This window comes from Mustela nivalis (genome assembly GCF_964662115.1).
Source record: "Mustela nivalis genome assembly, contig: HAP1_SCAFFOLD_1742, whole genome shotgun sequence".
In the NCBI taxonomy this organism is placed as follows: domain Eukaryota; kingdom Metazoa; phylum Chordata; class Mammalia; order Carnivora; family Mustelidae; genus Mustela; species Mustela nivalis.
This window is the reverse complement of record NW_028134922.1, coordinates 9,039-24,058: the sequence shown is the minus strand read 5'-3', so window position 1 is coordinate 24,058 and position 15,020 is coordinate 9,039. Positions and strand designations below refer to the sequence as shown.

Here is a 15,020-nt window from a genome sequence, read left to right as displayed (position 1 = left end):
TCTTTGAAGTACATGGTTTATCTCCCCATTTTTTAAAAAGATTTTATTTATTTATTTGACAGAGCGAGATCACAAGTAGGCAGAGAGAGAGAGAGAGAGAGAGAGCAGGAAGCAGGCTAAATCGAACTCTTAGAATAAGATGGGTTACTTATGTAAATATTTATATAAATTTTAAAAAAATTGTATAAATTGATATTTGTAGGACATTTTCAAAAATGTTTGTCTAAGGGAAGAAAATAGAGTATTCTGTTGCTTTAAAAACATTTTAGTTCTTTAGAGAGATTCCAACAAAAACTCATTTCTCATTTCAGGCCTTTGAAGACCTCAGCAAGCTAATGGTCAAGGTATGTGTAATTTACACCTGTTGGATTCCTACCAGTTATGATAGGAGTTTTGTAAGCAGACACTTTGGGGACGTGATTTTTTTTAGTCTTTTACTGTTCTCTTGACAGGCTAAGGAAATGGTGGAGTTATCAAAATCAATTGCTAATAAGATCAAAGACAAGCAAGGTGACATCACAGAAGATGAGGTAAATAGGTTGCCTTTTTAAGGCATTAGAAACCAGATTGGACAAATAATGCTGTGATGTTTTGGTGGGTCAGCAGTTTCTTTCTTAATGTAGTGATTTCTGTTAGGGCTTGTGGATATATGAAAGTATTAAAGAAAAAGTCAGCCAGTAGGATTAAAAGATACTTCAGTACCTTCTCTTGGAGTGTGGAAAAGCGAGATAGTGAAATGTGTAAGGAGTGGTTGTTTTATACATAACCATTTGTTTGATATTTGTTTCATTAAATTTGTCTCCAGACTGATCCCAGCCACGTTCCTTTCTAAGTTTTTGGCTCTGTCATTTGGTTGGCATTAAATACAGCACAATTGTTTCCTAACCCTCTTCTCACTCCAGACCTGTGAGGTCAGTGAAGTATGAAATATCAAGACAGGAGAAGGAAGAAGACTAATTAATTAGCTTTATGCAGGGAACTCCTAGAAATCCAGTTTCTTCGAGTTTATACTATAGGAACAAGGTGGAAGAAATGGGTGGATACAGAAATAACTAGTAGAATGGAGTTTACAGTGGAAAGATTTCAAATGTTGGGGTGGAGAGATGAATGTCACGTATTTGTCTTTTTGTGCATTTTCTTCTCTACTTATAGACCATCAGGTTTAAGTCCTATTTGCTGAGCATGGGAATAGCTAACCCAGTTACCAGGGAAACCTACGGCTGGGGCACACAGTACCACATGCAGCTGGCCAAGCAGCTGGCTGGGATGCTGCAGGCACCGCTAGAGGTAAAAACAGAATGCAGGCAGGCTCTCGGTTGTGTTAAGTAACTGCCAAGTTATCGGAAAGCTAAACACCAGCTTTACGTTCCTTTCCCAGTGCTGCTACTATTCCACCCACATGTTATTTTTCCTTTTAGGAATATTAAATCAGTTTGGTGTACTTATTCGTGGATTTGTTGTCAAAATCTAGATTGTTTTCAATTTCCATCTCAGGTATCTGTAACTTCTTCAGTCTCTTTGATAGAAAGCTTTTCTTATCTCTGATTTTCAAAAGGAAATATATGATCTCGAGATGTTTAGAGACATTTAGATGTTTGGATGTTAATACAAGTGTGCTGTTAATCATTTCATAATACAGATATATCTTCTGACATTACTCAGGCAATCAAAACTCCATTCATTAAAACGCCTTTTTTTTTTAAGATTATTTATTTATTTATTTGACAGAGAGAGAGATCACAAGTAGGCAGAGAGGCAGGCAGAGAGAGAGAGAGGAGGAAGCAGGCTTCCTGCTGAGCAGAGAGCCCGATGGGGGACTCGATCCCAGGACCCTGAGATCATGACCTGAGCCGAAGGCAGCGGCTTAACCCACTGAGCCACCCAGGCGCCCTATAACGCTTATTTTAATAAGTATTTCCATCGTGGGGACGCCTGGGTGGCTCAGTGGGTTAAGCCTCTGCCTTCGGCTCAGGTCATGATCCCAGGGTCCTGGGATCGAGCTCCACATCAGGCTCTCTGCTCGGCAGGAAGCCTGCTTCCTCCCTCTCTCTCTGCCTGCTTCTCTGCCTACTTGTGATCTCTGTCTGTTAAAAAAATAAGGTCTTTAAAAAAAAAAAGAAGTATTTCCATCATGACAAAATAGAATAGTATAATGAATCCCTGTGTGCCTGTTATCCAGGCTCGTGTGTAAGCAGCCTTCATTCAACATTACTTTAAAGCAATCCCAGACATCGCATCACTTTGTAAACTTTTCAGTATGTAATTACAATGATAAACATGCTTTAGATGTAATTATAATCCCATTTCACACAGGAAAAGTGAAAAATAATTTTTTAGTATTTTCAGATATCTAGTTAGTATTCACATTTTCTCTTACAGTTAGTTTGTTCAAATCAGGATACCTTGCAATCGGTTGATTTTTCTCTCAATGCCTTTTTTTTTTTAAATTCCATGTTTCCCCTTCTCTTATCTCTTTTTTCTATCCCACATAATATATTTATTAAAGAAGCTAGTGGTTTATTTTATAGAGTGTCTCAGATTTTATTGATTTTATTTTGACATACTTCCCTGCCCCTTGTATTCCTTATAGACTGGAATTTACAGCTAGAAGTTTTTTCTTTTTTTTCTGTTGAATATTTCATAGAGGGTGCTGTGCATTTTCATCAAGGGGTACATAGTGCCTGTTTGTCTTTTTTTTTGTGATGTAGCAGCAGCCCCTAATAGCTAGATAGTCAATAGCTAGTCAATAGCTAGATCTGTTAACTTCATTTGGGGTTACAGTGGTGATATTCCTGTTTAATTCCATAGTTTACTCATTTATTAGTTGTAATAACTTAAAACATTTCAATACACTTTTTGAAACGTGGTGTAGAGGCCCTCTTCTCATTGAAGCAAATGTTAAAACAGTAATAATGATGTTAAAATGCACATACTGAATTGGAAATGCTTCATGTATCTGACTAGGTTTTCCTGTGTGTATATTTAGTTTTTAAAGACTTCTTAGGAAGTTCTATGATTCCTGATTTTACTCTGATTGTGATTTCTGTTAAGAAATGCCAACTGGGGTGCGCGGGGAAAGCCTCCAGCTCGGGCTGCCACGGCAACCGCGTCCAGGCAAGGCGCCCGGAAGCGGCTGGGGCGGCGCGCGGCGGCTCGCGCCCCCCGGGAGCCGCGAACCCGGCCGGGCCGCGCGCCGGGCCAGGCGGCAGGCGCGCGCTGATTGGACGGCGCTCCCCGCGGCGCGGGCCCGCAGCCGGGCGCCCAGCACAGCCCGCGCCAGCGGCCGCCGCACCCAGCCGCGCCGGCGAGGACCTGGGCAGCCGCGGCGCGCCCGCCCCCCGCGCCGATGTAAATTATTAAAAGGAAAATGGCCCAACGGAACACTGCATTTCCTTCTCTCGTCACTGAGGAAAGGTATAATATATGGAAAATATGCATCTAAGGCGAGTTAGAACCATGCCCCGACGCAGCCAGTCCCTGACCATGGCACCCTACTCCTCTGTAAGCCTCGTGGAACAACTGGAAGATAGGATCCTCTGTCACGGGAAGACAACCGCGGCCCTTGTGGAGCATGCCTTCCGGATTAAGGACGACATTGTTGGCAGTTTGCCGAAAATGCAGAACAAAGGGGGCGGCGACCGCTTGGCCAGGCTCTTCTTGGAGGAGCACATCAGAAACATAACTGCCATTGTGAAGCAGCTCAATCGGGATATCGAGGTACTGCAGGAGCAGATCCGGGCCCGGGACAACATCAGCTATGGAACGAATTCCGCCTTAAAGACCTTGGAGATGCGTCAGCTCTCGGGTTTGGGAGACCTGCGGGGAAGAGTGGCAAGATGCGACGCCAGCATAGCCAGCCTCTCTGCAGAGCACAAAACAACTTACGAGGGGCTCCAGCACTTGAACAAAGAACAGCAAGCTGCCAAACTTATCTTGGAAACAAAAATCAAAGATGCAGAGGGACAGATTTCTCAGCTTTTGAACAGAGTGCACTTGTCGATATCAGAGCAAAGCACCAAACTGAAGATGTCCCACAGAGATAGTAACCACCAGCTTCAACTTCTGGATACAAAATTTAAAGGTACGATTGAGGAACTCAGTAATGAGATTTTATCTGCACGGAATTGGTTGCAACAGGAACAAGAACGGATAGAGAAAGAACTTTTATAGAAAATTGATCAGCTTTCCTTGGTCGTTAAGGAAAACAGTGGAGCCAGCGAAAGGGACATGGAGAAGAAGCTCAGCCAGATGTCAGCCAGACTTGACAAAATAGAAGAAAGTCAGAAGAAGAATATGGAAGTGCAGAGAACAAAACAGGAAGAAGAGAAAGTGCATGGGCGCATCAGCAGCTGGAGTTACAGATGAACGAGGACATGAAGGAAATGAAAGCAGAAGTTGGTGCTGGGTTGACGGCCATCTATGAAAGCATAGGATCCCTCAGGCAAGTTCTTGAAGCCAAGATGAAGTTGGACAAGGACCAGCTACAGAAGCAAATCCAGCAGATGCAGAAGCCAGAGGCCCCCATGTGAGGGGAGCTGGGACAAGGACCTCAGAAGTGTTTTGCTGGTGGGGCAAGAGCCAGGTGCCGCTGTGGCCAGGCGGTCACTGCCTTCAGAAGTGTTCTATTCATGGCGTGCATGTGCCAAGCAATGTGTTTTCATGGGTCTAAATGTTTACCTTAAGTCTCGAAAACACTTCCTTTAAAAGTATTAAGTACAATTTTTGCCACTCGATTTCATTTCTCTAAATTCAATGGAATAGCCTCCCAGCCCCTAAATTTGGAAAGGCTTTTGTCCCTCTTCATTTTATGAATGAAAAGACTTAACGACTTTCCTTCAATGCTTGACGCTCTAGCCAAGACTTTACTATTTTGAAAAATGTCATGGTGATTTTTTTTTAAATTAATAAACTAATGAATTGTCACAGGAATGTGTTAGCTCCTCACCCTAAATTAAGAGAATGTCCTGGTAGATTAGAATTCAACCCTTTAGTCCATATTTGGATTTTATTAATGTTATCTGTGCATTTCTTACATGGTTTCCTTCTTGTAAATCTTCTGTCTTTTGTAGGGAGAAGGGATTTAATTTTTGGAGAACCACCCCCCCACCACCATTTATGTAATGAAGATAGCATAAAGATTGATAACTGCCATATACATTGCAAATTAAAATGGAAACTTAAGACAATTATCTAGCTAATACAAGGCACAATATCCACATCAACCACCTACTTATACCAGGTTTTAATATTGGAAACTTTTTTCAATTGCCTACAGCCTGTATAGTGATAGCCATATATTTAGTAATGGAATGGTGGTTAATAGTCTGTTTATTGCACAATTAGTTGTAAATCATAATAGGATGTGAGAATTTTTCAGGCTTTATGATCTCCTCTAAATGTTTCCAAAATTGGCACAAAGTGCTAACTAAGGTTTATATATACTTCTTGTAACTGTATCCTGTGCCTTGGTTATACCACGTCAATGCACTGTATCCTCTAAAAGTTTTACGGACAAAATAGAAGGCATGATAATACATCAGAATTATGATGTAAAAATGGGATCCTATGTAATTTTTAAATGTTCTAAAAATTTTATCACTGTTAAGACATTAGTTGTTCAGTATTATTAATGAAATAGAAATTCATACTTTTGTATGGACAGAGAATCAAATTGATATTGCATTTATAACACTGTCAAGAAACTTTCATTTTGAGCAAAAAAAAAAAAAAAAGAAATGCCAACTGGTTCTAATTATAACCTAATACTTGCTAAATTCCATATATTAACAGGAACGAGGGGGAATAATGTCACTCACGGAGGTGTACTGTTTAGTAAACCGAGCTCGAGGAATGGAAGTAAGAATAGAACATTTAGATGTTCTTTAACTAAATATAGACTTTCTTAATATAACACAAATTCCCCAAAGTGAATACAATTTGAGGAAGGGTTGAGAACACCAGAACTATCCCAGTAGCGGTGTGGTGTGCCAGTGTTGTGCTGAGTGACCTGGAGTAGCTCACTGACCCTCACTGAGACTCGGTTTCCCTACCTTTGAAATGGGAATTTGGGTTGACTGATACCTTCTGGCTTTACTATTCCGTGCCCATACTGTGATTAATAAGCCTGTGTATGATGTCTTTTCTCTGGGGTTGTCGACTGTTTTTAGATTCACTGGGTTGGAGACAGGTGGTGTGTGGAGAAGCCGGGGGAAAGCTGCCCTCCTCCACGGGCTCTGAATCAGCAGTGGCTGTTCTTTAACCCTCTTTGTCTCTTCACACCCATGTGTCCTTGGCCCCCCATGTTCTGTCCGTGCACTCTTCGTGCCCTTTAGTCAAACACAGTTTTGTGGTGTCAGTAGTCGCCTCTGTGCGAATAGCTCATAGACCTGTCCCTCCAGCGCTTACTGCAGCGCCGTATATTTGAGCCTCTGCTGTGTCTTCATCTGACTGGTCACCGTGAGTGCTATCAGTGAGTACTGACTATGAACCAGGCGCTCTGCACGCACTGCCCCATTCCTTCTCGTGGTACCCCAGAGAGGTAGCCTCTCTCACTCTGCCCATCAAGGGCATGATATGAAGATGAGGAAGTTGAGGCTCACAAAGATTCACTTATTTGACCAAGGCTGTGCCTTGGAAACAGTGGTTTGACAGGCATGTGGCCCCAGGCCGGGCTGCCTCTGGAGCCGTTCTGGGTGACTCAAAGCTGTACTTGTCAGCCACCATGCTGGGCTGATTCTTTAAGGTTGTGTGGTCTGGAAGGGTGGCCACTAGCTAGCTACATGTGACAACTGTGACCTTGCAATACAATTAATCCAAATGGAGCTATGCTAGAAGTGTCAATTATATACCACATGTAGGAGGCTTTGTACCAAATAAGAAGTTAAATATCTCATTAATAATTTTTATATTGATTATATATTGATGTTTTAGAATTCTTGGGTTAAATGAAACACATGTGTTAAAATTAATTTCACCTATTCCTTTTTATTTTATTAATGACTACTAATATTTTATTAATTTTAAAATTACACACATGGCTTGTGCTGTTTTCGGTAAGATAGCGCTGCTTTGCTTCTTTATTAATTCTTTTTGCCTTATAGTGATGAAGCCACCTAAAATCCCTGATAAATGATAATTTTTATGTTTTTATTTAAAAAAAATTTTTTTAACTAGACTTCATGGGCCAGCCTGGAGCCTGACTCATGACCCTGAGATTAAGTCACAGATGGATGATAATTGTTAAGTTTCCTCTTGTGTTTTAGTGATCATTATAATTATATAACATCACTCTATTAATTTGCAGTGTAAACTGGATTTTTTTTTCCTATTAGTTGCTCTTACCAGAAGATTTAGTGAATGCTTGCAAGATGCTGGAAGCGCTAAAATTACCTCTCAGGTAGAAGAACCTCTGCGGGAAGCTTGCCAACTAGAGCCACTGTTCCATACAGAGTAGACAGGAAGGGCCTGCTGGGCCTGCCGGGCCTGCCGTCTGTTTGGTGAGCCAACATATTTCCCCTCTTGGAATGAAATGAACAGAATTCACTTATCCTGGCTTGCCACCTTATCAGGGCTAGTGGTCCAAGTCTTGTTGACTTGGGGGCAGTGACAGAGGAATGTGGGCTCTTCCTAGGAGGTCAGAATTACCAGCCCCTCTGCTAGACATCTTGTGTTAGTTTCTGGAGATTTAAAAGTACAGATGTTCAGCTGTGCATTATATTTTCCTCTCCCCAGGTTCATTAAAGAGAGCCAGACATATTTTCTTCAGCATGTGGATTATAGTTCATACTTTCATTAAGTGCTTATTCGTGAGCTTTTTAGTTATGCTGTAGCTACACCTCCTTAGTGGGTGAAGATCCTAGATATTCACAGCTTTGTTCTCCCATCTGTGGTTTTTAGGCTCCGAGTTTTTGACAGTGGCGTCATGGTAATTGAGCTTCAGAGCCATAAGGAAGAGGAAATGGTGGCCTCAGCCTTGGAGACAGTATGTGAACCCCGTTTCCTCCTCATCAGTCAGCCCACCAAGACCTGAATGCCTAGCAACTTGAGAAACAGGATTTCCTTTTGAATTTAACTTTACTAAAAAGTAATGTTTGTAGACCCAATTAAAAACACCTACTTTTTTTTTTTTACTTTTTTTTACTAGTCAAGTATGGTAGTGAGAAGGGGGAAAGAGTAGAACAAGGAGTTCGATCTGTAACTGTAACTGTTCGATTTGTAACTGCTATCTCAACTGAATAATCAGTTGAGATAACTCACCACCTTCGGACTAGCCAAAAACACCTATTATTAACAGTGAATAAATATTAATCAAAATTACATTGTTCAAGTTTTTGAAACTTAACCAAGGAGAACTGGAATTCGTGAGGTGCTGTCTTTTTGTTTGAAGCTCAGTCTCATGGACAGGTTTTTAACTTTCTTGATCAGAATGTGACCCCTGACAGAATTTTTTCTTTGAGTAACACCTACGTAAGTGGTATTATAAAAGATCACAGGTTGTTTTACAGAATAATTGCTTCAAAAAATATGAAAAGCAGGGGTGCCTGGGTGGCTCAGTAGGTTAAGCGATTGCCTTCGGCTCAGGTCATGATCCTGGAGTCCTGGGATCAAGTCCCGCATCGGGCTCCTAACTCCACAGGGAGTCTGCTTCTCCCTCTGACCTCTCCTTGCTCATGCTCTCTCTCACTGTCTGTATCTTAAATAAATAAATAAAATATTAAGAAAATACATGAAAAGCAGCTGTAGTTTAGATGGATTTTACTGGCCAAACTACTCCTATTACTTATTAGGAGACTTGAAATATTACTGCCTTCATAGCCTCTGTGGTGAGCCTGTTTAATTTGAATAATTCGTATTTATTACACTTACTTTAAACTAGGTGAGGATGAGGAAGTTGAGGCTTAAGACTTGAGATTTCTACCATATATTTTAAAGCTTAACCTATATATAAGTTTCCTTTACTGGAGCATGAAATATGCACTCATTTAGAATTTGTTACATGTTCCTTTTTAGAATCTCAAAGAGTTCTTCTTCAGTTCAGTATAGAGCCTTCGTTACATTGTAGAGGGCTTCACCGTATTTTGGTATTTTCAGCTCTACTGTGTTTCTCTTGGTCCTTCGGCATTTGTAGAATTAAACACTAGTGAAGAGGATTTAGTTCTATAGTGAATATTCTTTGGATTTGAGTAAGAAATTTGGTAAATTACTTCCTGAGTATCCTGGTAGACAGTCTCCCTAGGTGAGTACTTAGTTGGACTAAATTAACACATTTTTGTCTCTGTTGTGTTTCTGGTAGGTTTCAGAAAAGGGATCCCAGACATCAGAAGAGTTTGGTAAGCTGGTGGGAATGTCTGTCCTCCTGGCCAAGGAAAGGTAAGTGCAGTCCTTGCTCTTCCTTACCACTGTATTTGTGTTTCTGAATGGACAAATGATTGTGGTGTCCCCCCTTGATTCCTAGGTTGCTTCTTGCAGAGAAGATGGGCCATCTTTGCCGAGATGATTCAGTGGAAGGCTTGTGTTTTTACCCAAATTTATTTATGACACAGAGCTAAGAGTTTTTTGTATTTCAAATCCTTCTTGTTCACGTACTTGTATCGTGTAGACGTTGTAGGACATTGAGCTCAGAGTAAACCCTGATAAACTACCTGATAAACTGAGAATTTCTGAAACTTAATACTATACTATACTATACTACACTATACTATACTATAAAACCCTTTTAATTTCTCCCTAAATATTATGGTCCAGGAAGTTTACTTGGGATAAATATAGGAAAATACAGAAAACGGAAGGCTGCTATGAATTTGAAATCATGCTACCCTGGGAGTTTAACCTGAAATCCAGTGGATTTTAACTTGACCCTCCAATCTGAACTTTTTTTTTTTTTTTTTTTTTTTTTAAAGAAGGGGGTTTAGTTAATGGGGGAAGAAAGAAGTTGCATGTTTGGACAGGTTAGATCATTTTTTTGGTGTGACTAAAATTCACTGAGTTATAAAGGAAGTTTGTCTCTGCATCTAATGTGCCCATTTGGGGAGGTGGCGTTCATGACGCAAGTTGTATCTAGAGTGTAGCTTAAGAACTGACAGCACAGGGACAGAGCATCAGACTGTGGGACACAGTATGGGGCTCCTTCCCTAAGGCCTTTTCTTTAGAAACACTCTTAAACATGTCTTCAACATACACCTTAAAAAAGGAGAAAATTGTATTCAATTTATGTATATATAATCTAACTTGTTCTTTTTTTCACATGATGATTTCATGGCTGGCATTTAAAGAATGTAACTATCTCATTTTGTTGAAAAAAAATGCTGTGGATTTTGAAACTGAATTAACGAGCTGTATAGACACACCCAGGGATATGATTACAAATTTGGAAAGTAGAGGGCCAAGGAATTCCCTAGGATTGTGTGGGTGGAGGGGCCAGGAGAACCTTTAAGTAACTTAACAGGAACCTTGGTGCTCTTTGACCTTGAAAGCCAAGGACAGGAACCAAGAAGGCGAACAAGTAATCGGTTTCCTTTTCTTTCCTTTAATGAGTTTCAACAAGACACTTTAAAAAATCTTTCATCTTCCAGCAATACTTTTTTTTTCTTTACCCCATACGTTAGAAGTTGTGTAGAGAAACTATTTCACTGAGAACTATTACTGCGATAACAAAAACTGGCTCATATTGAATGTCGATTGCTTGAATTCTAAAGTGGACTGCCTGACTTCCTACGTCATTGCTCTCCAGCGTATGGTGTGTTGGCATTACCTCAAACTCAGGGACCCCACAGGGACAGAAGGAGCCTCCCCTTCTCAAACTGTGTTGAAAATGGAAAGTAGGGATGGTTTTCGGCCAAGCCTCCAGAAGGGATAGTGTCTGTATTGAGCTAACGGTTGTGACCAGCAGGAGGGGATACCCCAGCTCACAAGCTGGGATCCCATAGAGGTCACTGGGTGAGGTGGAGGCCACTGCCAGAGGCCACGACAGATGCCCTTTGGGGAAGGAAGTTGCAGGGATCCTCGGCTGCAGACCCAGGGAATCCCTACCACTGCAGCCAGATCCGGTCCCCTGATCCCTGCCTGCAAAAGTGACTGTCGCTGCTTCTCGTCCTCCAGCGTCAGGGGAACATCTTGGCCAAGGCCTCCTACCTGTCTTCATTTTTCAGACCTGTTGTTAATTCTGCAATATGATGACAGATCCCCTCATTTCCTCATTTCTCAGCCTCTGGTTTGTTTGGAGGGGTATTCAGTGTCCGGCTGCCCGTGTCGTGCAGGCCGTTGTGTAGACTCGTGTGTATATCACTGCTGTTTCTGGGTTGTACTCACAGTGCTCTGGCACATGCATACACGCACATTCATATATGCACACACACACACACACTTACACGTACGATATCTCATCTGGCTAAGGCTTTTGAAAAATTACAAAGGTAAATAATAATCTATCTCAGTAGTTGGAGTGAGTTGCAACTAAGATTGTTTGAGCTATTGGATCTAGTTCTTAATGATTTGGATTCATTACAGCAGACTCCCATGGTTCAGTGTATTTATTTATATTAGTGTGACAACACATTAAAAAAAATGGAGCAATCTAAATTCTATAAAGATGAAGAGAAGTGACATGAATATATTTTGTAAATGTCATATTAATTTAAAAAGTATGATTTTACTGTTTTATTTTTAAAGTGGGCATTCTTCACTATTTCCAGACCTCTGTATGTATACTTTTTATCCCCCCCACCTTTTTTTTTTTTTATTTTGCCAAATAAAGTGTTGCAGAGGTTATGTTTAAATACAACCAATCAGGCCCTAAATGCAAAAAAAAATTCATCTTGGTGCTTATCACTAGTATAATTATTATTTTTGCTTTATTATCTTTGCTCTTAGGAGCTTAAATTTGTTTGTAGCTTTACAGTAATGGTATTTTTCTAGTCACTGTCAAAAATATCTTTACATTGTACAAGTAAAGATTGTTTTCAGGGTTAAATGATTAGAATTAATGTATATAGAGTAAAATTACTGGAAAACTTTTAAGTGATTTTTTTCTTAATGTGTTCTTTTTAAAATACTCTTTGAAAAATATATGAAAGTGACAAACCTTTAATGAGAATAAGCCAGCATGTTAAGATTTTTTTCTTTATTTATGACCTCAAGATCTTACTGTTTTAGATTTTTAAAAAGAAAACAATGGGAAATGGCTCATGAACTGTTTTGGGGTTTTTTGTTTTGTTTTGTTTTAATTCTTGATGTGATGTCCATTGTTGACTGACCTTGTGTATTCACATGAATGTACTGTCTCTTGTTCCCTTTAACCAGACTAGCCTGAGCAGACATGGATTTGTCATGTCCTCATTTTCATGCTCTGCCCAGTAATCTCAGTGTTTTCCTTTTGGTATGGTAGAGTCACGACTCACAAGCTGTTTAGATTTTTAGACTGTGCGTCAGAAGTAAATCAAGCATGCTGAAAATGATCCCTGAAAATTTCTTAAATTGCCAATGAAGTTCTCTGTATAGTCTTAAAATTAGAATCCCTGTGATACATAGATATGAATATATTATGAACATAGTAAATATATTATATGCAATATGCAATAAAAACTACATAGCATCAGTAGACTTTTATAACACCAGTAACTGAACTATTTAAATGTGTGTCCTTTTTTTTTTTGTTTTTGTTTTTTGGCCACTAGGTATGCTTGAATTTATATAAATTTATGGTAACCCCACCCCTCATGATAGATCTCTTGTGAACTCCACAAGGGGAGAGAGTTTTATCTGGTTTGTTCATGGATATATTCTCAGAGCCCTAGAATAGGGCCTGGCACACAGTAAGCATTCAATAAATATTAACTGAATGAGTGAACTCTGATGTATATACATCTTTATAACCTGGCTCCATTTATCCTACCTTACTTCCCATTCAATTAAATGAAAAGAAAAAATTTTTTAAAGTACATATTGGCTATGTGAGGAACTGTTTGGCCACTGGTGTGGGGGGTGGGGTTTAAATAGGATACAACCCTGCCTTTAGGAGGGTGGCCTAGTTGGGTACATAGACACGTGAGCAGTGTTCTCTGAAGATGGAAGGATATGCTTGTCACAGAAGCAGCACGGGCACTGTGCTGGGGAAGGCAGGAGGAGGGTCCTGCAGTTCCGATGGAGAGATCTGGAAAGGCCATGTGGGAGAGGAAGGGCCTCATAAACTAGGCTCAGGAGGACCAACAGATTGTCAGTAGGTGGAAGGCGCTGGGTAGGGGAACAACATGAGGCGTGCCCCTTCCTATCCCTGGGGCCTATTTCCTTACACTGCGCAGACTTGGCCTTTCTTTACTTTTCCCCATTGACTTACCACCTTCAGCCCAATAACCAGAATCAGACTTTGCTCCTTTCCACCTGCTTTAGAAAAATCTGTTTCCAGTATGTAACTCTACTATTTCTAAACTCTGTAATAGTTATGTTATCTGTCTCATTTATGGAACTATATCTTGTCTTAATGCCATAAGAAAAGAGAGGAATTGGGCTTCTTTAAAGTACAAGGATTGTCACATAACTGAATCTTTTAAATTTCTTCTGGCCTAGGTCAGTGATTGTACGTGGTAGATTCCTAGTTGAGTATTAATACTTGAGTGATTTTTGGATTATAATGTGTCGTGAACTGACTCCCAAACCTAAATTTGTCCTTTACCATCCACCCAAAGAGACTTTTCATACAGACCTGTCAGGGCTCAGCCTGTCTGAGATACTCTGTCTTATTCAAATTCCATGACATGGGGCATATCCACGATGTGGGAAGCACTGCAGAAAAGTCAGGTTGAAACACATGTAAGATCTTGTTATTACAGCGTGAAAAGTGGGTCATCTGTGTTGTTCCTAGAGTCCTGATAATCATGAGTGAGTTGAAGCTTTTCTCTCAGAGCAATATCTAAGGAAGTAAAGGATCTCTCCATGGATATAAAGGATACCAACAAGATAGTAAATATGTTTACAGTTTGCGCAAGATTACTAGACCAGTCGCTGACCCAGAAAGAATTAAAGCTACCTTGACAGAAGCTTGTTTAGTTAATCCCAAGACCATGGAAGCTTTTCCCCCCTTCATGTCTACACCGCCTTCTTTTGGAAAAGATTATGCCTTAAGTGTGCAATAAAGACAGAAACTCACTTTGGCAAGAATTCTAATTAAGGGAAAAAATGACCAAGTATTGAAATTACAGCTGTTATTTAAAAAATGTCCCAGCACATTGATCCAACCCCTTCTACCTACCTAGGTCCTCCCAAGTCCCAAAGGTGGATTTCCAGGGAGAGCATGTCTGAAAGGTTAATGCAGAGCAAGTTGTTTTCTATGTTTCATTTAATCATCATAAAACTTCCATACGACTGTTCTATGCCTTTTATAGTGGAGGAAAGAAGCGATTAAGTATTTGCCAAGGTTACTGAAGTAGGGCAAGAATTAATCTTAGCTTCCTCTAACTCCAAAGCCCCATTCTTTTTTTTTTTTTTTCTTCACCTTTTAATTAATATGTGATGTATTGTTTCAGGGGTACAGTCCTATGAATCATCAGTCTTAACACAATTCACAACACTCACCATGGCACATACCCTCCCTAATGTCCATCACCCAGCCACCCTATCCTTTCCCTCCACCGCCCAGCAACCCTGTTTGTTTCCTGAGATTAAGAGTTTCTTTTTTTTTTTAAGATTTTATTTATTATTTATTTGACAGAGAGAGAGAGATCACAAGTAGGCAGAGAGGCAGGCAGAGAGAGAGGAGGAAGCAGGCTCCCTGCTGAGCAGAGAGCCCAACTCGGGACTCAATCCCTGGACCCTGAGATCATGACCTGAGCTGAAGGCAGCAGCTTAACCCACTGAGCCACCCAGGCGCCCGAGATTAAGAGTTTCTTATGGTTTGTCTCCCTCCCTGGTGCCCTTTCCTCCCTACTCCCCCCCACTCACCCCCCACACTGCCTCTCAGATTCCTCATATCAGAGAGATCATATAATTGTCTTTCTCTGATTGACCTATTTTACCAAAGCCCCATTCTT

General features: G+C 40.5%; 1 protein-coding gene and 1 pseudogene across 2 annotated transcripts; both read left to right on the top strand.

Moving 5' to 3' along the window:
- The first annotated feature begins 295 nt into the window (after positions 1-295).
- On the top strand, positions 296-9,639 carry LOC309858019 (vacuolar protein-sorting-associated protein 36-like). Its single transcript, XM_082750696.1, has 8 exons — positions 296-344; positions 453-530; positions 1,153-1,287; positions 5,791-5,856; positions 7,332-7,396; positions 7,897-7,981; positions 9,293-9,369; positions 9,455-9,639. Exons 1-8 carry the CDS (start codon positions 336-338, stop codon positions 9,546-9,548), a joined length of 609 nt encoding a protein of 202 aa, XP_082606822.1. The 5' UTR covers positions 296-335; the 3' UTR covers positions 9,549-9,639.
- On the top strand, positions 3,271-5,671 carry LOC309858018 (protein FAM81A pseudogene; annotated as a pseudogene). Its single transcript has one exon. The product of its transcript is annotated as a protein FAM81A pseudogene (transcript).
- Positions 9,640-15,020: the final 5,381 nt, after the last annotated feature.